The 27,901-nt window shown below is 39.8% G+C and overlaps 1 protein-coding gene across 8 annotated transcripts in view; it reads left to right on the top strand.

Moving 5' to 3' along the window:
- The window catches only part of PARP4 (poly(ADP-ribose) polymerase family member 4), a 346,684-nt gene that overhangs the window by 16,579 nt on the left and 302,204 nt on the right, over nucleotides 1–27,901 (top strand). For all 8 annotated transcript variants that reach the window (XR_016309539.1, XM_089666213.1, XM_089666217.1 and 5 more), the window contains exons 4-11: nucleotides 3,579–3,642; nucleotides 4,238–4,331; nucleotides 7,785–7,883; nucleotides 10,054–10,203; nucleotides 13,593–13,730; nucleotides 19,808–19,972; nucleotides 21,678–21,838; nucleotides 27,024–27,161. Coding sequence is in view for 7 of the 8 variants with exons in the window: in XM_089666213.1 (XP_089522339.1) it covers nucleotides 3,579–3,642; nucleotides 4,238–4,331; nucleotides 7,785–7,883; nucleotides 10,054–10,203; nucleotides 13,593–13,730; nucleotides 19,808–19,972; nucleotides 21,678–21,838; nucleotides 27,024–27,161 (1,009 nt within the window). In the remaining variant the exon portion in view is untranslated. The remainder of the gene's footprint in view (nucleotides 1–3,578; nucleotides 3,643–4,237; nucleotides 4,332–7,784; nucleotides 7,884–10,053; nucleotides 10,204–13,592; nucleotides 13,731–19,807; nucleotides 19,973–21,677; nucleotides 21,839–27,023; nucleotides 27,162–27,901) is intronic.

Here is a 27,901-nt window from a genome sequence, read left to right on the forward strand (position 1 = left end):
TACTGTCCTAGCATTCTAAGGGACTCAAGAAATGAGATAGGCTGTCGATACCTCAGAATTGATCAATTTTCGTGATATATATATATATATACAGTTGCAAGAAAAAGTATGTGAACCCCTTGGGATTACGTGGAGTTTTGCATGAATTGGGCATAAAATGTGCTCTGAACGTCATCTAAGTCACAACAATAGAAGAACACAGTCTGCTGAACATAATACTACACAAACATTAGATGTTGCCATGGTTTAATTGCACATAACATGTAAACATTCACAGTGCAGGGAGGAAAAAGTATGTGAGGCCCTAGCTTAATGACTTCTCCCAGAGCTAATTGGAGCCAGGAGTGAGCCAACCTTGACTCCAATCAGTGTGATGATATTGGATGTGTTGCTGACAGCTGTCCTGCCCTTAAAAAACACACACCTGTTTTGTGTTTACTGGTTTCAAGAAGCACTGTCTGATGTGAACCATGCCTCGCAGAATAGAGCTCTCAGAAGACCTACGATCAAGAATTGTTGACTTGCATGAAGCTGGAAAGGGTTACAAAAGTATGTCCAAAAGCCTTGATGTTCATGTGTCCACGTTAAGACAGACTGTCTACAAATGGAGAAAGTTTAGCACTGTTGCTACCCTCCCTAGGCGTGGTCGTCCTGTAAAAATGACTGCAAGAGCACAGCGCAGAATGCTGCATGAGGTAAAGAAGAATCCCAGAGTGTCAGCTAAAGACCTACAGAAATCTCTGGCACATGCTAACATTTTTGTTGACACATCTACAATAAGGAAAACATTAAACAAGAATGGAGTACATGGGAGGACACCACAGAGGAAGCCATTGCTGTCCAAAAAGAATATTGCAGCACGTTTGAAGTTTGCAAAAGAGCACCTGGATGTTCCACAGCACTACTGGCAAAATATACTGTGGACAGATGAAACCAAGACTTAGTTGTTTGGGAAGATCACACAACACTATGTGTGGAGAAAAAAAGGCACAGCACACCAACATCAAAACCTCATCCCCACTGTAAAACATGGCGGAGGGAGCATCATGGTTTGGGGCTGCTTTGCTGCCTCAGGGCCTGGACGGATTGTTGTAATTGATGGGAAAATGAATTCCAGAGTTTATCAAGACATTTTTCAGGAAAACGTACGACCATCTGTCCGCCAACTGAAGCTCCGCAGAGGATGGGTGATGCAGCAGGACAATGACCCAAAGCATACAAGTAATTCAACAAAACAATGGCTGCAACAGCACAGAATACGCCTTCTGGAGTGGCCCAGTCAGAGTCCTGACCTCAACCTGATTGAAATTCTGTGGCATGACCTTAAGAGAGCGATTCACACCAGACATCCCAAGAATATTGCTACACTGAAAAGTTTTGTGAAGAGAAGTGGTCCAAAATTACTCCAGATCGTTGTGCAAGTGTGATATGCAACTACAGGAAACGTTTGGTTGAGGTTATTGCTGCCAAAGGAGGGTCAACCAGTTATTAAGTCCAAAGGTTCACATACTTTTTCCTCCCTGCACTGTGAATGTTTACATGTTATGTGCAATTAAACCATGGCAAGATCTAATGTGTGTGTAGTATTATGTTCAGCAGACTGTGTTCTTCTATTGTTGTGACTTAGATGACGTTCAGAGCACATTTTATGCCCAATTCATGCAAAACTCCACATAATCCCAAGGGGTTCACATACTTTTTCTTGCAACTGTATAAATATATTGTTCAAAGAAATTAAAGGAACACTTTTTAATCAGAGTATGGCATCAAGTCAATTAAACTCCTGGGATATTGATCTGGTCAGTTAAGTGGCAGAGGGGGTTGTTAATCAATTTAAGCTGCTTTGGTGTTAATGAAATTAACAGGTGCAATAGATGGGCAACAATGAGACAATCCCCAAAACAGGAATGGTGTTACAGGTGGAGGCCACTGACATTTTTTCCCTACTCATCTTTTCTGACTGTTTTTCACTAGTTTTGCATTTGGCTAGGGTCAGTGTCCCTACTGGTAGCATGAGGCGATACCTGGACTCTATAGATGTTGCACAGGCAGTGCAACTCCTCCAGGATGGCACATTGATACGTGCCATTGCCAGACGTTTTGCTCTGTCTCCCAGCATAGTCTTAAGAGCATGCAGGAGATTCCAGGAGACAAGCAGTTACTCTAGGAGAGCTGAACAGGGACGTAGAGGGACCTTAAACCATTAGCAAGACTGGTATCTGCTCCTTTGTGCAAGGAGGAACAGGATGAGCACTGCCAGAGCCCTACAAAATTACTTCCAGCAGGCCACTGGTGTGACCTTTCCTGACCAACCAATCAGAAACAGACTTCATGAGGGTGGCCTGATGGCCCGACATCCTCTAGTGGGCCCTGTGCTCACTGCCCAGCACCATAGAGCTCGATTGGCATTTGCCATTGAACCCCAGAATTGTCAGGTCCGCCACTGGCACCCTGTTCTTTTCACAGATGAGAGCAGGTTCACCTTGAGTACATGTGACAGACGTGAAAGGGTCTGGAGAACATTATGCTAGTTGTAACATCATTCAGCATTACTGTTTTGGTGGTGGGTCAGTGATGGTCTGGGGAGGCATATCCATGGAGGGACACAAACCTCTACAGGCTAGACAATGGCACCCTGACTGCTATTAGGTATCGGGATGAAATCCTTGAACCCTTTGTCAGACCCTACGCTGGTGCAGCAGGTCCTGGGTTCCTCCTGGTGCACGACAATGCCCGGCCTCATGTGGCAAGTGTATGCAGGCAGTTCCTGGAAGATGAAGGAATTAATACCATTGAATGGCCCCACGCTTGCCTGACCTAAATCCAATAGAACACCTCTGGGATATCATGTTTCGGTCCATCCGCGCCGCCAGGTTGCACCTCAGACTGTCCAGGAGCTCAGTGATGCCCTAGTCCATATCTGGGAGGAAATACCCCAGGACACTATCTGTTGTCTCATTAGGAGCATGCCCTGATGTTGTCAGGCATGCATACAAGCACATGGGAGCCATACAAACTACTGAGCACCATTTTGGGTTGCTGCAATGAAATTTCAACAAAATGGATTAGCCTGCTGCATCATTTTTTCACTTTGATTTTTGGGGTGTCTTTGAATTCAGTCCTCTGTAGGTTGATATTTTTTATTTTTATTAAACGATGGGCCATCCTTATGTTCCTAACACATTATCCAGTCCATATCTGTATAGATAGCCAGCATGATATTTTTCCCCATTGAGATCTGATGTGTTTTCAAAGTGTTCCTTTAGTTTTTTGAGCAGTATATTTAAATATATATATTTTTTAATATATTATATTATTTTTTTTTACCAAAGATATGTAGCAGAATACCACCAAAAGAAAGCTCTATTTGTATGAAATAAATTGTATAAATGGCATTTCCGTACAGTGTTGCATGGCCAGGTAAAGTAGCATCGTACTAAATAGCAAAAAAATGCCCTGGTCATGAAGGAGGTAAAAGCTTCTAGATAACACATGATTTAATAAATATAATGCATGTTAAGTGTTCTTTCTAAGAAAACTTGTGAATGTTAATATTTATGTGTTTATTTTTTTTGCAGATGATAAAAGGGGTAGATTTCTGGCCAAATGTATGAAACACACTAAAAGTGACATTGGTGAAAGGTAATTATAAATTATAGTGCATGTAGCATGAATCTATGTATACTTCATAATGTAACTGTACACCCCCGCAATGCAATCAAATTCAATAGTGTTCACCCCAGCTTTGGACTAGGTTACACAGTGATATAGACTACAGCTAAACACACTAATGAATGGCATTGTGGGACTAATGAGTCAACTGCATTGTACTGGTATGTATACATTAGATGTACTCTCTGTGTTACCATTTCAGACTGTTCTACCCTACAGTCTTGGATTAGAGGAGCTGCTCCACCTCTGGATACGTCCGTCTTCATTAATTGTTTGGGTCTATTAATTTCATTAGCTAAGGTGATTAGAAATTTAGATACAATTGTCCAACCTGTGAGATCTTGCAATGACCATTCCTAGTAAATGCAGGAGAGATTATTGCAGGAATTTACTGGAAAAGTTCATATTGTGCATACCTTCATTCACCACAGAGAATAACAGGGTGCTGGTCTACATGGGTTGACATGAATAGAGTGAGAACAAAAGTGTCAAGGTGTGTCTTTAAGCAGACATGTGTCCTCTCTCACACAGGGATAACTAAGCAGTCCTTATTTCTTCATTTCAGGGATTTCGTAGATGATGAAGCATTTGAAGAGGAAGGGGATGAAAAGGAGCTTCCGTATGACACAGAAGTGGCAAAATACAGCTTTTTCCAAAAGGTATGCGCTTCATTTGATAATAAGCAAGATTAATATTGCAGAATTGTGCTGCAGTTCATTCTGACTAACATTGGTTTAGAATACTGGCTGCCTCTGCTGTTTTAGGTGACAGGTACACGTTACACATAAATAACATTTTATTATGCATGATTTTTTTTTTTTGGGGGGGGGGGGACCATACAAATTTTCCTCACCTTGTTAAGGCAATTAATTAACTTATTTGTTTACCCAACAGCTATTAGAGCTCATGCACATGAACAGTTTGACACACACAAACATCTATTGGGAAATCATGGTGTTTTTTTGTTCCTGGGGAGCTGCAGGTGCCACATGCAGCCAGTCATAGCACATATGTACCTGCTTGAAATAGTCCTCCTACCTTGGTATGTACAATTAAATTAGGTGGGTCTAATACAGGGTTCATCATTTGATTGCCAACATCCCAAACATGTACCAAACATGTTCCCCTTTGAAATGTACTGGGACTTTTAAGGCAACACAAACAAAATGGCTTAACAACTTCATGTCCGGACACTTTTACCCCCTTCCTGTCCATGCCAACACTGTACCCATATGAATTTTTTAGCAATTTTTTGAGACAGATAAAGTTTTATTTTGGTGGTATTTATTCACCACTGGGATTTTTATTTTTTTTGCTATATAAATGAAAAAGTCAAAAAATTTTGAAAATAGGTGTTTTTCTTTTAAAATTTTGCAAATAAATAATATTTCATATAAATCTTGGCCAAAATGTATTCAATTATCTTTTTAGTAAAAAAAACAAAAACAAATTAGTTTATAACCAAAAATGTTTACATTTTTATTTTATTTTTTTAATATTAATATTTATTTTTTGGGTTTTTTTTTTTACATACTGTCACCCTAGCAGTACAGTGTCACCATGGTGACACTGTACTACTTGTAGGGGGTGATGAAGATTTTTTTTTTACACTGATTGCTTTTACACCCATAAAGGATGTAAAAGCAATCATTTCTCCTCTCTGGCTGCATTCTTGCAGCCATTGAGAAATACTATGTGAGCTGTGATTGGTCACAGCTTGTCACATGGTACAAGGCTGTTGTGAATAGCCATGTACCATGTGACCCCTGTGACCATTCACAGATTTCACACGTAGTAAGCAATGATGTCAGAAGTGACATCATGCTTACTACTCTTCATGTGATCACTGATTGGCCAATCAGTGATCACATGATCAGGACCTCGTACAGAGGTTCCGTACGACGATCGGTGTTCCACTGTGTCCGGAGGACACAGCGGGTACCGGATCGTGATGCTGCCCGCTCCCAGGGAGCACGCGCAAGCACGGGGCGGGGAGGCCGTTTATAAATGGCCACCCGCCCCTGCACTGCCACTGTCTGGCCGTTTATATACAACGGCCGGACGGGAGGTGGTTAAACATATGAATTATTTTATTACAAAGACTTGAAAGATCATTAGATTAACACATTGTGCAAACATTAAAATCACACATAAAGATAGTTGCAAAGGAGCCTGTTAACTTGCTGTAAGATATGGTATATTGTTTTCCCTCTTCTATGAACCAAGGGATGGAAGAAGAAGGGCGAGTAGACTTCAGCTAGGTACACAACGCGTTTCTGAACACAGTCTTTCTTCAGGGTAAACTGAAGAGGGGGGATGGCCAAGGAACAGTAAAATCAGAAAAATATATCCACGTTACATACCATCCAACTTCTTTGTATGGATTAACTCGCCACAATTACAAAAAAGCAAAAATGGTCTCCTGTTAATGTCTTCACCATCAACACCTCGATGCATCTAGGGCTCGATGGAAAAATAGATTATAAAGATATGTCCAACACAGGGTGATTACTGTGAGGAAATGTCCAACGTTCCCAAGTGCCACGTCCTATTCAAACTATTGGAGAAGAAAAAGGGGCCATTTGGTGGAATTTTTAGGTACTACAACATTGATATGCTTTATTGAACATACATAGACATACAACAATTATTAAAATCCTCTGCAGAGAATGTACTCCCACAGTAATTGGAATTGTACACTCAATGCCGATACAAATCACATAGGTACATATGGTATTGATACATTCCACAACAAAAGTATACTGTAACCCGGTATAAGTAAGCTCCGAGGAGCAGGGCCCTCCTATCCCTCTTGTATTGAACTGTACTGTTGCTGTATTGTCACCCGTTATATTGTCAAGCACTGAGCAAACTGTTGGCGCTATATAAATCCTGTATAATAATAAGTTTGGAAACAGATTTTCTGATCTCAATGGTTGTAGTAACTCGACATGTTTCACAATATATTGCTTCTTCAGGCGTTAGATTTCTACATAAAGAGAATGGTATAGATTTGTAAACAGCATTTTGTATTGACCAGTATTCATCATACAAGACAATGGAATAAATTGTCATACCTTAATCTACAGTGCTTTGAAAAGTTGTGGATGCCCAGACCCTTCTACAGGGTCAAACAAAAACACATGAACAGAGGGGAGAATCGTAACTCATGGAATAATATGGGCATCCCAGTTGTAGCTTGAGGGCTGGAAAAACTTTAAATGCATTGAGACAGAGGCTTGTACATCCAAGACCTAACACCCAACCACAAGCAAACACAGTATATGGAGTGCAGTATAGTGAGGAATGCAAAGACCTGTACATCGGGGATGACAAAACAACCTCCCCAAAAATTAATGGCCCATCATAGGAAGAAAAATTCTACAGGTCAAGAGTCAGCAGGGACATCCTTTAGAGAAGTGCACATTATGGACAGAGAGGTGAATTGGTTCACAGGAGGCATGACAGAGATTATCTACATCAGGCCTGAACAACCATCATTGAACAGGGTATGGGCCTCCAGCACCATCTGTTGTCCACATTCATTGCCATTTTAACATCTCTACCCTTGCATTTTGACAATGATTCACACCTTAAGCCATGAAAATGGAAGAAATAACACATACAAAGCCTTCCTGACATCAAGGAAGGAATTATATAACTAGAACAGGATGGTTCCTTATTTTGTATACCTCCGATCCTGTTCTTGGACAATGAAATCTGCCTTTTCACCATGAGTATAATAAGGTATTGGTGCTACCTGTGTAGATATAAGTACTGGGGTAATTTCTTAAAACTTGTTAGAACTGAAGAGGTGGCTTAGATAAGCTGCAAAATGTCTTCAACATTCCAGGAAGTGACTAACTATGATTAGAAATCAAACAAAAATTTAAATTTTTATTAAGTAACTCAAAATCCAAAGATCAGATTCCACAGTTTAGACTTTATTTGCAGGGCAGGTTCAAACCTAACCAGTTATTGAGTGAAGAAATAGCTCTTAATGATGACACTCTGAAATGCGTGTTATTGTAATATGATTCCTCATAAATTATCAAAATATGAAATATAGTAAATGAAAATGCTTATGTATTCATTTTGTGTCATAATTTTAGGGTGAAGAGATGGCCATTGTTGAATTATTCTGTTTTACTGAACAGTGTCCCTTTCCATTTAAAGTATCTACAGTATGTGGAATACCAGGAACATCTGAGGTATAGTATTTATAGCATAATGCTCAGAAGAAAATTGGAGATTCTGGTATTGCTGCTTTCTTTAGATTATTTTTCATTTGTACATTGGAAAGTTGTTTGGCCAGTTATAGATGCACACTTGGGCTTGTGTGGAAAATAGCTTGGGACTACTTTTCATGTTCATAAGTTTTGGCCCACGCATGTATGCAGTCTTGCTGAGGAAATGGGGAAAGACCTATAGCTATCTTCAAATCCCTGCAAGCTCTGTATCATCACAGGACTGTGGGATCTTGCCATTTATCCCTAGTCTTATGATGTTGTACACATTTAACAGGTAATAAAGCTGAGTAATATTTGGTGTTATCTTTCTATAAGGAGATTCCCTATTTCTGGGTGAGATAAGGTGCCTTCTAACATGCCAGATTGGGTTTTGATTATGTTTGTTTTATTTGAAAAACAAAAAACTGAATACTGAAGTGGATTTTAGACAGAACATCATATGCCTCTTGAAATTGGACTGAACAGTTGGTGGAAATATGCAATGCCAATTTAGTGCCATTTGGATGTGTCAAAAAAAGGTTGTGAATTCTGGTAAGGAGTTGCCCCAAATTAGGTTATTTTTGGAGCCAGACCATTCCTCTTTATATACAGTATTTCAGTAGACACACAAGAGAATACTTTTGGGGGCCATACTATACACAGTGTTATTTAGAGATTTATAACTGGAGCTGCTTCTGTTGCCATACAGGCTTTGTTCCCAAATGGAGGCAGAAAGTAATGTATGGTAATTAATTGCACTGCAAGATATTAGAAATGGAAGCTGGGGAATGCTAAAGCTGCAAAACTTTGAGGACATTAGAGTGTTCTTAATGACCCTAGGTACCTGTTGGTTCTGTAAGAAGGAGTTACAAATGGGTTCAATCCTTTTAAAAATTTTCTGTTATCCAACAGGGGATATTGCAAAGAATAAATAAAAGCTTTGTTAGGAAATTAAAGTGATAATGTGTGTGTTAAAATAAAAGATTTTATACTTACCTGCTATGAGCAACAATGTGCTTCTTTTTCCTCCAAGTGCCCCCTTAACAAGCCGTCTGCTAAGGGGGGGCACCCATGCGTGCACATCACATCACAAGCCAGGCTGTCTGCATTCATAGACACACACAGTACCTGAAGGCCATGCCCACACTCTCTTCTCACAGGAGTTTGTTTGACAGACAGCAGCAGGAGCCTATGGCTCCCGCTGCTCTCAGAGTCTCCTGTGAGACCAGCAGGACATAGAGAAGTGGTGTTGCAGCCGAGCCAAAAAAAGGGCTCTCTGTGCTCTGCTGTTGGCTCCTACTGTTGTCAATAAATTCCTGTGAGCAAAGAGCAGGGTGCGGGGCTGAGCCACGCTGTCTGTGTCAACAGATGCACACAGCCTGGATCGGTATCTAGCCCCCAGGTGTTCCACTGTATCAAGCAACTTGCCATGGGGGCACACAAAGAAGGAGAGGAGTCAAAAGCAGGTACACCTGCAGATGAGGTTTGGGGCCACCCTGTGCAAAGGTGGAATGGTAAGTATAACACATTTTTTTAGAAGAAAATGTCTTTACTACCACTTTAGGATGAAAAAACATTTAGACTTTACAACCACTTTAATTTTTAATGTACTATGTGGTTCAAGTTAAAACCAGATCTTCTTCATTTGTGTCTTGAACTCTCCCCCTCTCAGACAGTACAGCCATAAGTGGGTGGATTTCAGCAGCACCACTAGTTATATCTGTTCACAAAGCAGTGGTCAGGATTTGGTGTGGGCAGCTGCTGGTTGATGAGCTACAGGGTAATGAATCAGCAATGACAATTCAGACGCCATCCAGCTGCATTGTCCCCCCGTAACAGGAATCTGCATTAGATGGACTTCAATAGAGCCACGGGTATTTAAGGGACTAAGAGAAAATGGTAACTGCAGTTGCACTTTAATGGGAGGCTATAGCATTTTTTCTTAAAAAATGCTCCTATGAAAAAATTAAAAATACTAAAGCTCCTCTTTAAAATACACGTGCTTGTAAGAAGTGGTGAAGGAGTCATGTTCTATATTGCACAGTGTTATATTTGAGCAGCGAAGGAAGGTATTTTTGATTCATGCTAACCATACTGCAGTTTTATCACAAAGTCTTATTACGTGTTTTATGTTTTGTTTTTTTTAATACAGAAAGAGTTTAGTTATAACCTAGTTGATTGTAGTGAGAAGGCTTGCAATAAATATGAACAACGAATGAATGATCTGAAAAGCAAAGGATTCACACAGATCAATAAAATTGAACCTGAAGCAGAATTCTTGGCTTCCCAACCTCTGCAAAAGGTAATGGCTTTGTATGTCTTAAAGTATCTGCATAAATACATTTCTGACAATTCACAATACACAGTTAAATGTTTACTTTATTCAAAAAATCTTGATCTTTCATTAATAAAGAGCAGCCCTTAAAGCGGAGCTCCAGACAAAATTTAAAAAAAGAAAAGTCAGCAGCTACAAAAACTGTAGCTGCTGACTTTTAAAAAACAGACACGCTCACAAAAACTGTAGCTGCTGACTTTTAAAAAACAGACACTCACCTGTTCTTCGAACCAGCAGTGTCCTCACCGCAGCCAATTTCACTGGCCATCTTCTCTCCTTAGCACCAACATCTTAAGTGTGGGCACCCGGCTGTGACGTCGCAAGCTGTCACAGCCGGTTCCCAGTATGATCACGAGTAGCACTGCACATTGTGAATGGTCCCATAGTCTTCTGGGACCTGTCACATGTCCCAGAAGACTACGGGGAGGGAGGGGGAGGACAACGTCCTCTGCCGATTGCCTATCCGACCGCAGCCGAAGTGAGAGTGGGTACCTGTCAAATTGGGTACCCCTTCTCCCACCCGCTCCCCAAAGGTGCCAATCTTTATCAGGAAGCTGGGGGCGAAGCCTTAAAGCAAAACTTCCCCTTTTGGGTGGAGCCCCACTTTAAGATCCCAACAAATGAATGTGAAGAGAAGGGAGAGGGAAACTGAATGGAAATCTCCCCAATGGGACACAGATTTAGGAAAAAAAAAAAAGGATGGGTTATAACCACCCAACCTCGTTACTCTGTTGAAAGGGAAAAAAAAATGTGCCTTCAATTCTGTTTTAATTACAAAGAGAAGAGCATGATGCTGGACCAATGCACACAAACTGCTTCTCAGGCACCAGGAATTTACTCCAGCAAATAAATGCAAGTGATAACAAAACAGAGATTGTACTAGTCTGGTGTAACTGGAGAAAGTGCAGAGAAGGGAAACCAAACTCATAAGAGACATGGAGGATTAGCTGAACTGAATTTACTCTCTCGAGAAGACGCGATTATAGAGGAATATGATCGGCATGTATAAATACATAAGCGGTCCAAAGGGCAAGGGGGCACTATTTATGTCTGGAAGAAAAGAGACTTAACCTCTACATATGGAAAGGCTTCTTCACAGTTAGAGCTGTAAAAATGTGGATTAGGCTCCCTCAAGAACTAGTTCTGGCCAGCTTAATATATTGTTTAAGAAAGGTTCTGGATGCATTTCTAAACACATAAAATATAACTGGATATTAACATTTATAGGTAATAACACAAAAGATTGTTGATCCAAGAAATATGCAAATCCTGAGGGATCAGGAAGGAATTTATTTTCCTCCACTGGAGAAAATTGAACCATGCTTTAGGGTCGGTTAAAATCACAACTTCTGCATTTCAGATGCATTTCTGCATGTGTGTTTTTGATGCGTTCCAGTGCTTTTTTTCCCCTCTTTTTTCTTTATCCTGAGGACATGTATGTTCTGAGGCATTTTGCCACGTTCCAGATGTGTTTCATATAGAAAAAATCAACTGCTCTACTTTTTATGACTGTACTGGAACACACTGCACTGGTGTGAACTAGGACCATTGGAATCCATGTTAAACACTGTCCATGTGTTTTTGATGTAGAATAAAAATTGCACTGGATTGCAACTGGTGTGAACCAGCCCTTTTGCCTTTCTCTGGATCAACTGTGGGTATACAATTCTGTATATGGAAGTTTCTCTTTATTCTATTTGTTTATTTTTTCTATTGGCTGAACTAAATGGACTTTTATTTCATTCTGACTAACCATGTAACTATGTAGCCTTCTGAAGACAAAATAGATGAGAGCTCTGTCAGTAGTAAATTGATGAGTTTTAAAGTTGAGTTTGAGTTTAAAGTTAAGATATATGTGCATGTAACCAGACCTTTAACTACCTATGGGCCATTGGATGCCTAGAACTAGAGAATCTTAGTCCAGGGTAACATGAGCTGCTAAAAACTAGTTTTTAATGCAGTCGTTCACCTAATAATATAATCCAAGGTGACCACTACTCATGTACAGTAGCACAGACTTAGCTATATGCCAGTGGTCTCCAAACTTTCTAAACAAAGGGCCAGTTTACTGTCCTTCAGACTTTAGGGGGGCTAAACTGTGGCCGTTGGGAGAGAAATTGTCCTGGCATCAGTGGGAGTAAACAGTGCCCCAGTGTTGGTGTTAGTAGAAGGAATAGTGCCCCATTGCTGGTGTCAATCGGAGGGATAATACCCCATCATTGTCATTGGGAGAAATATTGCCTCAGTGTTGGTGTTAATGAAAGAAGTAGTGCCCTATTGTTGGTGTCAGTGGGAGGAATGGTACCCCATCATTGGCGTCAGTGGGAGGAATAGTGCCCCATCATTGGTGTCAGTGGGAGGAATAGTGCCCCATTGTTGTTGTCATTGCGAGGAATAGTGCCTCATCATTGGTGTCAATGGGAGAAATAGTGTCCTTTTATTGATGTCAGTAGCAGGATAATGCCCCATTGTTGGTGTCAGTGGGAGAAATAGTGTATATTATCAGTGGGAGTAAAAGTGCCCCAAGGGTTGGATTAACGCAAGCAAAGGGCCTCATCTGGCCCTTGGGCCACAGTTTGGAGTCCACTGCCATATGTCATTGTGCATGTGAAATAACAATAGGACAGAGATGCTTCTGTCCTAGGATTCAGACACATACAAAAAAGCTATGGGCAGCTACAGTAAAGTATTTTACCTCCTTTTTTACTAGTGATCACCTACCCCATAAGCTCCTTTTGCAGCTGAAAATAGACAGCTGGGGGAGGAGTACACCAGTACCATGAACATCTCAGTGAATGGCTGTGCAGATGGAGGCATGTGAACAGAAGTCTGATCGTTGGAGGAGAGCACATTAAGTTCCCAGCACAGGCAGCATACTGACCACACACTGCCATCATGCCTATTGTAGTCAGTTTTTAATAGGAAATCAGAGGAACTGGCAGGAACACCAGGTGTTTCACACAAACAAAGCCATACAAAGAGAATAGGATAATTTTTAATACAGGTACATAGTACAGCAGGCACGTATCAGGAACATGAAATGTTGGGTTTCCATATTTTTTAAACTATTGGAACAGAGGAACACTTGCCTAATAGTCTCTGCTTCCGGCCTGAATGAAGTACAGTGATCATATGCATAAGCATATGATCAAAATTTAGGCAGGAAAGTATAGGTGCTATCAGTTCAGGTAAAGAAGTTTAATAGAGTGGTGTACGCCACATAATTGGTTAAACAACTGACTACCAATTTTGGTAAAGAACTCGGTTCTAAGTTGGCCATAAAGAATTCTGACAAAGATGGTTGTATTAGAATATACTTCATAGTAAACATTTCTGTTCTGTCACCACAACAAAAGGTGCTGCTGGGAGAAGCCTTGAATGTCACACAGCTGTCCCCAGAAGTCGGTGGATTTGTGGAGTCTATCTGGACAGAAGCTCAAGGACATCTTAAGTCTGTACTGTCACTTTCGGTAGAACATATCAGCCTCAATGATGTAAGCTGACAACTATAACTGTTGACATCAATTACAACAACAATGAATGTTATAATATAGTACATGTTTAGTTGATAGAATGTGTAATTTAAAAGAAAATCCCTCTCATAATTCTGGTACAATTTGTCCATATTCTACTTTGTTATAGGTCAATGGGACCCTTGTAAAAAGACTTCAAACACACTCACCTACCATAGTGAGATAAAAGCTGCTTTTTATCCTTAATACAACAGGGTATCTTTGGTATTTGCATGATGTTGCACAAGGTGCATAGCAGGGACAGTTAGCACTGCCTTGGTCAATTGTATATCCTCTTGTTACAGTTCAGATAAAGTGACATGAGATGTACAGTATGCTGATTAAAGAAGGCATGAGGAATTATTTTCCGAAGTGGGTACTGCGACCACTATCTGGCTTTCTATTTTCCATGTGTACGTGTTTAAAATAATGGCATTGTGAGACACATTTTTATATGCATTCTGGGTTGGAAAGCTTAGGCAGAGCAGATGAAATCCTAGATCATACCTGAAAAATGGGTAAAATCTCAATAGTAAATCATGAGTATAAGTTTCAGAAAGGAGGATTTTGGCAGCAGGTAATACATTTGACTCACAAAAGCATGTCATTGTTTTTGGGAGGATGACCTTAACTAATAATTTCATGCAGAACAAGGCAAACAAAATTCTCTACTTTGCACGTAAATCCTTTATTTACACCAGACTACAGGAGTCTGACTTTAGATGATATAGGGTCCCTGCATGATTACATTGAATGTTTCCTACAACTGATCCCTTGTGCTGGAGATCTGGGGAATCTGAGGGTACACTGTTACATGTGTTCTGGCAAAAAAGTATGTAAACTGGTCCAAGAGCTTATTGATTTGTCATTAGATGACAACCCTGCAACCTGCCTATTGTACTTAAAGAGGAACTACATTGTATCTGAGCACCACAAAAGAAAAACACTATTTTATAATTTTTGATATTTAAAATATAGCAAACTCACACATCCATCCATGCCTCCATACATTTTTTGCTGATAAATCAATTTGAAAAACACTCCCTAGCATGTCTGACCGTGGTAAGTGAGTAAGGGCAGATAATTCATGTAGCAATTACTTCCTGGAATCCATCTGCCCTTAGCTAAGGCATGCAGACAGGAGGGTGTGCTTAACTGAGAAAACCCCTCCTCTCCTCCTGAAATCTCCTGGGATATATGCCATCATTTGCCTAGACATTAAAATCAGGAAATAACTAAAGAACATGACTGAAGATGTAAAAAAAAAAAGTTTAAAACAAGTAAATTCAATATAATTTTCTATCTATTTACTAATTCTAGCAGCATAAGGATTAAAAATAGTCATTGTTGGGAGAGTAAAATTCCACTTTAAGTTCCCTCCCAAAAAGAAATATTGACACTCCTTAGTAATTTACTTACTAAATGCGGCAAGGGCTTGCATACCAGCAAAATGGAAAAACACTTCTGCCCCCCCCATGGTGTCAACGGATTACTGCAGTGAAAGATTTAATGAAAATGGAAGACCTTACATTGTCCCTCAGAAAACAAAATGAACACTTTCCTAAGACATGGTTTTACTGGACACAAGTCAAATCAAATTCTCAGTTAAGTATAAAGAAATCCTGGAGGCCTATCCCCCAAAGTAAGCAGAGGCACTTGCGGCCAGTACACTGCACCTAGGAGTGCCCTCCCAGTTTATATCCCTTTCTACAAGTTACATCCTCCCCTCTCACGTTTTTATCTCATTTTACCAAAGAAACCCGGTGGGATCTATTTTATACCCCAGCGAACTTTGGACAATAAACAGTACCACTCAGCAAGATTCACCAAGCTCACTACCAGATGACTTCCTTACATTTAATGATACTTATGGATATCAGTGCAATTTATGTCATGAGAGAAAAATAAGTTATTAAAATAGTATGTACAATTAGTACCTCCCGGCTCTCTCTGTAAACAGGTATACAGTGGAAACTTAATATGTCGGTACACATGACTGCCTGGTGGTTTATTATAAAAAAAAAAAAAAAACATTTAACTTTGATATCTTCCACATGGGCAGCCAGGGGAGTGGTATAAACAGGCAGCTGAGCCGTGCTTCGTAACCACTGCATTTTCTGGTTGGCTGCATTTTCTGGCCTATCCTGCCCCCACCTGACAACTGTACATGTATTTTGTACATCAGCCCATCCCCTCACAGTTATTACCTTTTGTATCTCTTGACCCTCCCTCTTAGATTGTAAGCTCTAATGAACAGGGCCCTCTGAATCCTCCTGTATTAATTTGTATTGTAATTGTACTGTCTGCCCTTATGTTGTAAAGCGCTGCGTACCCTGTTGGCGCTATATAAATCCTGTATTATAATAGTAATAATAATTTTCAACTTAGAGCTGCAGAGTGTAACAGAGGCTATGGCAGTGTAGTGTAGCAAACTCTATGCATCATTCAGAGCATAGCAGAGCCATACAAAGCAGATTGCTTACACAGCACACAGTAAAACAACACACAGTTAACCCTTTGATCAACCCAGATGTTAACCCTTTTCCGCCCAGTGCCAATAGTACAGTGTCAATACTTTTTATTAGCACTGATCACTGTATTGTGTCACTGGGGATGTCCGTGACACCAAGTCAATTCCCCCTAGTGTCAGAATGCCCACCACAGTCCCGCTATAAGTCGCTGATTGCCTTCATTACTACTAAAAAAAAATTCCAGTATATATACACTGCCATTTGTAAACGCTATAACTTTCACGTAAACCAATTAATTTTCACGTATTGGGATTTTCTTTTTAGCAAAGACATGTAGCAGAATACATTTTGGCCTAAATTTATGTCAAAATTTGATTTTTTGAAAAAATTTTTACTGGACAGGTTTATTAGCAAAAAGTAAAATATATATAGTTTTTTTTTTCAAAATTGTCGGTCTTTTTTTGTTTATAGTGCAAAAACTAAAAAACGCACAGGCAATCAAATACCACCAAAAAAAAGCTCTATTTGTGGGGAAATTTAATTTGGGTGCAGTGTTGCATGACCACGCAATTGTCAGTTCAAGTAACACAGTGCCTTATCGCAAAAAATGGCCTGGTCAGGATGGGGAGTAAATCCTCTGGAGGTCAAGTGGTTAATAAGAATATCGCATCTGGATGGTCATATGGACAATCAGCTACCATTGGCCCATTTGATTTACCCAAGTTATATTTCCTGTACACCCATAACCCAGTTTTCCTGTGTTATGTGTTATTAATATTATTGCTTTGATAGTTGGTTTAATACCCTTCACTGGTCATTGCAGCTTGAGGTACTCTTGTGGACTCCCCTATATATTATATCTGTTGATAGCGCAATTTTGCATTTTTTTCTATAGTGAGTATATACATGGTATAAGCCATTCTTGGGGATTGTTTGGACGAAGGTCCACAGCTCCACTTGGCCAGGGAACTTTTCCTTTAGGGATATACGGTATTCTGTGGACTGTTTTGTAAGCATGAGCAGTTGATGTCTTGATTGGTTGTTTTTAATGACAGCTTTGTTATTTTCTAACTAGGTGAGCAGTGGAGGTATTATTCCTAGAGATTTTGTTATGTTTTTGTATTGAATTGATAAACTAGTTCCAGTTACACTGTCTGGTCCTCTTTAGGTATTAACTTTTTTTGGGACATCCCTTAGTCTCTGTATTTAAGATAAAGAATAGATACTACCTTTTGATCAGACCAGGGTGCTACCATTTTCTTGAGATTATATGCTCATGAAGCCTACAACCTCATCCAAATCGAAAAGGGTGGTGAGTGGAGAACTGATTTCAGCACTCCAGGTAGTCACTGTAAATATCTTATCATGGCATTTGGCTCTGCAATACCCATGCAGTTTTTTCAGAATTTTGTTGTGATCTATGGTCTTCTCTATGTTAGTGTTGTGGTACGGAATGGATGATATACTGTACTGATTTAATGATCACTCCCCTTGAACAAATTAATATTGTGCTTCAACACCTCTGAGAGAATGGTCTATATGCTAAGTTAGAGGACTCTTGGAAATCTTATTCCTGAGGCATGCAGTTTTGAAGAGACTGAAGAGATACTCAACAGACCCAGGTTTGACTTTTCCCTCACCTACTGTACTGGGTTAAAGAATACTAAAGCAGATACCCTGTCCCATTCCTTTGACTCTGGGAACACTGAACTGGAATCCTACCAAAATTGTGCCTGCAACTCCAGTATGTCTGAAAGGGTTTTCTTCCTGGGGCAGTTTGTATCTAAGGCTCTCTGGCCACGTATCCTAGCTTGGGGGCACACCTCTTAGGCTCCATCCACATTGGGTGTTTTAATTAGGCTGGTAACGTCATTAGCTGTGTAAAGTCATGTTAAAAAGCATTTTTGCAATAGCGTTTAGCTGCATTTTACTGCTTTTTTTTTGTGTTTTTTCGCATTTGCGGTTTTTAGCATTTTTTTTCCCAAAAAAACCCCATTTTGCTAAAAAAAAAGTCCAGAAACGCCGGTTTGCCACGATTTACCGGATTTTTCAGCATTAGAGCCTTTTTACAGTTAAAAAACTCCTCTAGAAACCCACAGTGGTGTCTTGATGCCACATTTTATTCCTCTGAGGTAATCTCGTCAACTCTGCATTCAGGAAGTATTCTTTCTCTGATGTTCTGACAAGCCCTGTGTCATCTCCTTAGCTTACCATCCACAGTTCAGTGGTCAGATTGAATGCATCAGTTGGTGCCTTGAACAATTTCTTTAGTTTTGTCTCTGCTGGACAAGACAATTGGATAGAAATGCTTTCCTGAGCAGAGTTTGCCCACAGCATCATGTTGACAAGTCCTTGAGGTTAAGTTGTTGTTTTTTTTTTTTTTTTTTTATTTACAAAATGCCACCCCCTGTTTCTGTTAATTTTGGGAACCCTGCCACTATATCAGTTAGAGCCAACTTTGAAGACGTTTTGGAGGAGGCTCAAAGATATTTTCTTAGTTCTTGTAAGTTGGAACAGCTTCCCAATCTTTGGATTACTAGTTTATAACGTACTGTGTCCCTCCTGAAACATGTCATCCTGAGCTGGTATTTCTAGAAGTCTGCTCCTCTACTCCTGTCCTGGGGGACTATAAGAAGGATTACAATGTGATACCTCTTATTATTTCTAGGCTGCTTTGGGGAAAACGTCATCATTTAGTCTGTGGTCCTGGGTCTTTATTCCGATCTTCACTCCACTCTGTTGATGATGAATTTTCACAGACGATTCCCCAAGAGTCTAGGGGATTACATTCCTAGGTAGGACCCTAAGATGTTGGGTGCTGTCACAGATCAGCAAAGCTGTTCTGCATTTCTGTACATTCTCTTTTGCCTTGTAGCTACAGCCTGCTTTGACCCACAGGACTGGGAGATTTAGAGGTGACCAGATTCCACCTGCAGATTGATAGCTCAGCTACACAGCCAGTCCCCACCCAGTCCATTCTAGTTTATTTCAGGTACTTATATAGCTCTGTCAATTTACACAGCAGTTACATATATATTACACATTCACATCAGTCCCTGCCCTCAAGGAGCATACAAGGCTTCTGCATTCCTGTTTTTCTGGTTACCCACTTTGGCTTATGTTTGACATTACTGACAGAAGCACCTGTTGGAAATAATGCGAAAAATGTGAAAAAAAGCAATGCAATCACCACAACTAAGGATTAGTATGCTGCATTACATAAAATCTTTGTTCCTAGGCTTAGGTGCGCTTTACGTTGGGCACAGGCAGGAGATGGCAGGTGGTATTAGTATGCAGTCACATAGTCACATACAGTCTTTTGCTATGAGTGTGCTTGTCTGTGTGCACTGGTAAACCTCATCTTTCTGCATAGTTCAGGGTGGTCACAGCTTTGTTTATTTGCAGAGTGCTGTGCTGAGGATGTCCTGAGGTTTTGGCAAACCAGGCAACAGTCACATATTGCCTACACAAGTTTCATGGGCTTCTGGCTTTCATATTTTATTATCTTCATTTCAAACAATGAAGGTATTAAATAACTTTTGGTTTTCTTCAATGGGAAATTCAATTAATTCCATTTCTTCTTTGCAGGTGAGTAAAGCTGAAGGAATTCTACAAAATATGCGCAATGCACTGAACAAGGATGAAGATGTTCAAGAATTGATGCAAGAGTTTTACCAATGTATTCCCCACAGGCTAGGAAAACAAAGACACGTTGACAAGAAGTTTTTGACAGCAAAACAGGACCTGTGTCAGGTAAAAATAAGGGGCATTTATAGCTGTGTTTCACAAGTGAATAAAAGTGTGTGTCAGGGTAATAAAAGTATCCTGTTTATATTTCCAATACATGTCCATTTCCCTGTTTCATCCTTTTAAAATGGCATACCTGTTGATCCTGCCAGAAATCCAAATGAGCTTCTAACTGTATGTACCCTCTGAGTCTGCTGCACTGAAATCTAAAGCAGTGCTATTAGCCCTGCCAGTTTCACCTCTGTGGACTACAGGACACCTTCCCCCTGTTGTGGACAAGAGAGTTCCTTTTTCCTTATCCTACTAACTTCACTTCTATCTTGTATCTGTGACAGAGATATTTCACTACATTATTTGGGACATTTAAAGAAAAACTACACTGCAACAAGTTCTGTGATGTTGCTTCCCCTTTGTGCATCAGTTGCAGGCTTTGAAGAGTTTGTCTCACTCAGCTATCACAGCAAAATTAAAGAGCAATGCTACACACTGTAGAATCATACCTTATAATTTACACAGTATAGCTAGTTCCCAAACACTGTTCCTGCCCTAGACCTCACTCCTCTGACAGATTTCAACCCAGTTGGGGTTATTTGTAGAGGTGCCCTTATACACCCATACATCAGATAGCCGTGGCCTAAGGCGGGAACTGTCTTTGGAAGCAAGCTACACTAAATAAACTACATGGTATTATTTGTATAGAGTGCAGCATTGTTCTTCACTTTTATTACATTTTTGGTAACACACTACTGTGAAACTCTATTATAAAATATTTGTTAGCAACCTTGAAATAATATTCCCCAGCTCTCCTATTGTTATTCAAATTACTTGGGCAGTACTACCTTTCATATGGAATCAGAAATACAATTCATACTATCAGTGTAGCTAATCATGTAGTTAATTAATACTGCAATTTTTTGCTTGTTATCCTGAGACTGCAGTTCTTCTTTTGGGGAGTCTAAACTCTGCCACCTGAAATAAGCTGAAAGGCAAAACTTTTTTTCGTTTTTGGATAGAGTAGAGGTTAATTAGAACCCCTGTCAGGATTTAATTGATGTTGTACCCTGTTAGGGAGGTTCACCCTGTTTATTTGTAGTATTTAGCATTATCAACAAAAGTAAAAGAAAATCACAAATTATGGGTTGTCCTCAGAACATAGATCCCCCGTTGCCATGCACAACTGCTGCAATTTACTTCATGGTCCCAGGAAAGCAAAGAGTTCCCAAGAAAGCCAAGTCCCATTTGTTTTTTTGAATGGATAAAAAATGCCTTGATTTGTCAGTCATGTGATTCAGCTCTCTTCTTATTAGAGAGTGTTACCATACACTCTACAACATTGCATCCAGTTTATGAGGTGTAAAATACAAGCACTGTAGTGTCCTGCGGAGAATAGATAGCAGTATCCAGTCTCCATATTAAATAGCCCCCTTAGAGTGGTTGTGGACTGATGACAGCCATTGGAGTTGTTCAGGAAAATTTACATTTTGCTGAACACCAGGATGTCCTTTTACATGGTAGTTTATTGTGACTAATGATCCATCTAAAAACTCCTCTATCTGATAAATTTCATAACATAAGTGGCAAGGTCATGCTGGTTAGTTGTATAAACATGAAGCTCTGTGCTGTATTCACTGCAGCTGCTTTTTAACCCCCGTCTACCACTGTAATATCATTGTTTCAATTTTTCTTTCATTTTCTTTAAATTTCTTGCCAGCTTATAAGAGACATGGTTAACATTAGTGAGACAAACTCATCAAAACCCCACCCAAGCTCTGTTGGAAAGTACCGGGCACTCAAGTGCCGAGTGGAATATGTGGATCCAAAGACAGAGGAGTTCCATCGGGTCAAACAGGAGGTTTTGAATAATAATCACAGGTAAGCGACAAGCAAAGAAGCTGTCTGTCTGCATTAGTTTATCATATTATTTATCAATATCCCTAGGTCACTAATATGGAACATATTAAAACTATAGTCGTTATTTAAGGTGTGTGTTCATATGTGTGTATCCTGCATAAAAAAAAGTCAATCGGTGGTTAATATAGATTTGGGGATCTATATAAAGCAGTGTTATGGCCTTACTATGGCTCTAAGCCTGTTTAAACTAAAAAAGTTTTTAACCTCCCTGGCGGTATTCCCTAGTGTAGCTCGGGGTGAAATTTCAGTACCAAAAGCGGTATCCCCGAGCTACACTCTGGCTTACCCTGCAGCGTTGCTCAGGGATTCCCTGCAGCGCTTACCTTGTCCTTCGCTCCCGCGATGTCCCTCCTGCAGCATCCCCGGTCATCTCCTCCAACCGATGCTGGCATCCAGCTTCCGTGTTCCGGTCCCTGTGACGTCGGGACGTATGGGCGCCGGAACCGGCGGCAAATTTAAAAATTTTAAAAACTGTCATTTTTTTGTAAACGAATATTACATAGTATAACATTGCTGTTTCAAAGCATTTCACATACATTTTGTCCCTAGTGCTTTGTCCTGTGCCCTGCCTGCATTTTGACTGTTCTTTCTGCCTGGAAACTTAGAAAAGTCCATGGCGTCCAAAAAGCGTCCTTTTAGGTCAAAAGTAGTTTAAGACCGGCTAGAGAACAGCGATAGTAAATCAGAACCACTTGCAGAATTAAGTGATAATGATTTGTGGTGAAATTCGTCATCAGACACTGAAAACTATTTTGCGACTTTGCTCAGTGATGTGTGAACTTGGCTCTAGATATTTCAAATTTCAGTGTTTTTGGTTTGATTATATTATTGAATTAAATTTATTAATATTATATTATTATTTTTTATAATTATTTATTAAATTATAATTTATGATTTCGTGTTTCAAGTTTTATCATATACGGAATGTTTACTAGACTCTTGTTTGGACAGATTTCAGTGAGTTATTCCTAAAAATTACAGGCCTACAATAAAAAAACTACATATTTCCATGCAAAGAAATAATCGTACCACCAGGGAGGTTAAAACCTAGCAACGTGTTTTACATCATACAGGTGCAACCAAATGCAGGTGTGTTCCTGCACATTATGTGTAGGGCAGCCCATTCATTTCACTGGGCTGCCGTAAGCGCAAGAAATGCAGAAAAGAAGTCCCTGACTCTCTTCCAAAAATGCACAGCACCATGTGGTTTAGCACACGTTTGCAGATGCATGGGGGTGCCATTACAGATGATGGCATTGTAGTACATCTGCTAAAAGGCAGAGTGTTTCTGTGCCTGTCAGGAAACCACGCTCTTTTTTGTGTGTTCCCGACACAAAGGTGTGACCCTAGCCTTAAGCTGGCCATACATTATTCAATTTTCCTGTACAATTTTCCTTTAGGTTACCAAAGCCGTATAATGTGAGGTCAAATCTAAACTCTTTCAATTTGTATGCAACCAGCTCCTTGCACTACATAGTTGAAAGTAAATCTAAAGGAAATTGAATAAGAAAGTTGTACAATGTATAGTCAGCTTGAGAAAGGTTGTAAGCATAGTCAGTATTTGTCGTTGCAAAAAATCGTTTGTACGGTTCTATGGAAAAAAGAGAACATCACATTCATTCCCAACCAGTTTCATACACTTATTTGGCTGTTTATGATTTCGGTTTCTCTGTAGGATGGCTTTTGTGCTTGACGGAATATTTGCTTGTCTATGGCCCCCTTAAAGTACCAAAGCCTATTCCTCCATTAGGGTCATATACAAAGTAAATTGGCTCATTTTTGTATTTCCACAAATTGATCAGTTGTCACTGGTTGTTGTTTTAAGGAATTCTCCCACTAGACACATTAAAGCCCAATTTGAGACAAAACTTTAGTGGTAAGTCAAGCCAAAATTTTTTTCCCCTAGTTTTGGCTAGATTGAGGCAGAATAATAACTCCTAATTTTTATTGCAGTCCAGACGTCAGTTAGGGTCTCCATACACATTACAATCTGACCATACAATCTGTGTACAATCAGTTTTTGATTTGACAGAACTTTGTAATATGATGACCTACCTAATCTATCCATGAAACTTTGTATGCAATCGGGCAGACCATTGCATTACATAGTTGTTTGCACAATCTCCTTTAGATTTAACTTCTAGCAAATGAATATGCTACTTTATATTGTATTCAATATAAATTCCTTTTTACTTTTTTTTTTTAACTAGAATTGGTCAGGTTTTTACTGTTGTCCAGGTCCCTATTGCGGACGTCTGTCCTTACTACTTGTCCTGCTGTCACAGGGACAAAGACATAGGTAAAAATTATTCAATGGGGTCAAGAACAGCAATGAAAACTTTACAAAAAATATGTAGTCTCTGCAAGTCTATCCAAAACTAGATAAGAAAATTTTTGGCTGGATGTAGTCTCCCCAACTTGGAGAAATCACACACACAGTTTAGTAGGTTTTTTAATTTCTTGTTTATTGTAATCTGATTACCAGAAGTAAGTTGTTTCAGGCACTAGTATTCAAATAACACACTGTGGATGTTCATACAAATGCAATAGAACAGTCATAAAAGTGTTACTAAACCCATTACTACTAAACAGCAAAATCAGTCTGTATATGCAGTAAAGCATGCTTGTTATACTCACTGTGGAACCTAAGGGGTTAATCCTCTGCATTGTTTAAAATGGGTGTTTGATCCTGTCTTTTCTGACCCTCCCTCCTTCCACAGTCTCTAATCCATCTGCTAATAGAACAGAGCCTTGGGGGCAAGCTGCACATGCTCAGTTTGGTGTGTATTGCTAGAGAGTTGTTGTTTTTTTTTCTTGGGAGCATGCATGTGATCAGCACAGACCAATCAGTACTGTCCAGACAGAAGGTCAGGGGTCCTGCAGCCAAATAGGACAATCAGGGGAAAATGAAAACTCCTCCTACAAGATTTAACCAGTGCTCTGCTGGACACTGATATAAGTCATAAGACTGCTATATACCGCTGATAAGAGAAGTTATTTAGCAGTTTATATTTACTAAAATAATAGCATTTCCATGTTTTGTGGACTGTGGGAGCCCAGATATAGTGAATGGAGGGTCATGGGTTTAGTAACACTTTAATGGCACAGTGTTGCAGCAATGATACACTCAGTAAGGCACAGTGTTGCCGCAGCATATTATTTGGCAATAGCACAGTGTTGTAGTAGCATATTACTTGGTAATGTGGTATAAGACAGCGACACTATGCTGTTGAAGAGAAATTCCAATACCCAATTGCTGATCAGGGTATTGGAATTTCTGTGGAGAAGAAGAGGTGACCTTGCACTGACCCTACTTGATCAGAAACCTCAGCCTCAACCCTCTCTGACAAATGGGGTTTCTGCTTTTATCGCGTAAGGGAAAGATGGGAAGCGCTAGAATACTGTCCCAGGTAAATGTATAAAATATAAATGTAAAAATTATTGGACCAGATGAAGTAAAATACAAATATGGCAAGTGGATTAAATTACACTTTTAGACATCCAAAGGGGACACTGGTCAATTAATATTCCAACAAGACAATGTAGTCCATGGCTCATGAATCAAAGTCTATATACAAGTCCATGGGGGCTGTGGAGCAGATAGCTGCCAGCTGTTAAAAACAAAGCCTCTCTGTAGAAAGGGATACAAGTGGAAAAAGAGCAGTTCTGATCTCAGTGTAGTATTAAAGAGATATGTTTAATCACACCTGAAGCCTGAGGAAGGAGTGCGCATGCTCAGAACACCCACCAGTCAGTGAGCTTGCTCCTTTCTCTCTGCCTCTGGTAACATCACGGCAGACGGCTTCGGATCCCTTGGAGTCCTGGACACCACCAGTGAGGTCAAGCGGTCCGCGGACCACAAGGCCTACAGTGCCCGAGGCAGACTGAGTCTCGAGGAGCTAATTATGTTTATTGCAAGCCATAATTAATCTCTTTTGAGTTTTTTACTATATTGATTAAACAAATCTTTTTAATACTACACTCAGATCAGCGCTACTGTTTTTCCACTTGTATCCCTTTCTGTTCCTCACCTATCCAAATGCACAAGGCGTGCCCAAATGGTGCAGACATCCTATGGAGTTCCACACCTTAATGGTTGCCAGAGGTCATCAGAAGTTGCAACATCCAGTCAGACAGCTGCAACCCTCTGTAACAAGTATGAGATCCCTGAAGGAACAATTTTCCTCTAAAGATCCCACTCCTTCAGTATAGTGGAACAGCATCACTTATGGGATGGAGGCCAAGTTGCACCTACCTACAGTATAGGCTTAAAGTGGTTGTAAACCCTCTCATATACCCAGTAAAGTGAATAGCCTGACGTGATACACAGAGATGAAACAAATCCTCCTACATACGTTTTACTTGATTATCTGCAGTTTTCTCTTTTCTACTTCCCTTCAAATGGGCTGATTTTAGGTAAAAACCTTCTGCATTTGTCAGTATCACAGAGGTGGGGGCAAGGAGCTGCAGTCAGAGCTCTGTGAGAGCTGATTGGATGAAAAGGACACCCCCCTCCCCACAGCATGTTCTGTATAGACAAGCTGCCTGCTGAGCTCCCCCCCACTTCTCCCCACACACATTTATCTCATGTGTCAGGAAAACTTCTCAGGAGTGACTCATGCTGATAACAGAGGAACAAAGCACCAGAGAAAAACAACACTTAGAGCTTTGGAGAGAGACAAGTAAACACTGCAGACATATTATTATTATTATTATACATTATTTATATAGCACTAAAAGGTTTGCTCAGCACTGTAAATTATAGTGGGGGACAGAACATGAGACAATACAGCAACAAAACAAAACACGAGGGGGTCAAGGGCCCTGCTCTTTCGAGCTTACAATCTAGGCATAAATGCTTTGTATCGATTTCATGACTAAGGAATCAACTACTTTAATATAAGAAAATGAGTACAGTAAACTAGTTGCTGTCTGTTTAGATCAATTAATTTTTTGTGTGCTTACAGCAATTGATGTTTCTTAAAGAAAGAAAAATGACAAAGACAAGAACAGCTATCTAAAATTTGACAAGCTGGAATAACATTGGCTTATTGTATTATTGTTGTCAATAGAGATGTTTTGTTATAGGTTGGTGACATGAGAAGATAATAATTGGAAATTAAAGGTTCTTGTTCTATGTTTACAGCAATGAAGAGTTTCAGATTCTGCGTGTGTTCCGTGTCGGAAGATTAACAGAAGCCACTAATTTTAGGAGTGATCTGGGCAATGTAAAGTCTTTGCTCCATGCCTCATCACCACGCAACATTGTTGGGATTCTGTCCCGGTAAGACAGTATCAAAGTTCTGTGAGGTGATGTAACAGTTACTGGCAAGCTGAAGGGAAGTAAAATATTTAAAGGACAGCTGTATTTTTACCAAAACGTTTGCTACTCCAACCCCTCTGTGCTGTTTCAGAGTGGACTTCCTCCTTTCTTTACAGTCTGTTCCAAGAAAATCTCTTTAGTGTTGCTTGGTATATGGCCCCATTCAAGTTCACAGGGACTTTGTGCACTGTCATAGCTGAAAAGTTTTTTTGTCACACAGGCTGTAAATGCTGGAGCAGACTGTGACTCTGCAAAGGAGGTAAGTAGACAGCAGTGATATGGGGAAGGAGTTAGGGCAGTTTAGCTTAGGGATATTAAAGAGGTGGGATAGCATTGGTTGTCTTTTTTTAGTTTTATTTAGTTTTTTTTCCTTTATTTTCACTTGGTGATCCAGCCAGTAACACACTACCTACCATAGAGTGTCTCTGAAGGAAATTAATCAAATTTATGATTCGGCACTTATATTGATGGCAAGCTTGCAAAATATTTGTTTTTTATGATTAATCATAATTAATATTAAAATGTTTGAATGGTCACCTTAAGCCAATGATATTATTTAATTCTTCAGTAAAATAAGCTGAGATATAAGTTATAGTTGAGACAGAAAAATAAGAGTTAGTTAAGCTGAGACAGCTGAACCAGCTGAGGCTGAGTAGCTTATATTAAGGCATAGCTGGTTAGAAGTCTCTAGTAAATGTCAA

The sequence above is a fragment of the Staurois parvus genome, unplaced genomic scaffold, assembly GCF_062004578.1.
Source record: "Staurois parvus isolate SC_StPar_1 unplaced genomic scaffold, SC_StPar_1.0 ptg000050l, whole genome shotgun sequence".
NCBI classification, from domain to species: domain Eukaryota; kingdom Metazoa; phylum Chordata; class Amphibia; order Anura; family Ranidae; genus Staurois; species Staurois parvus.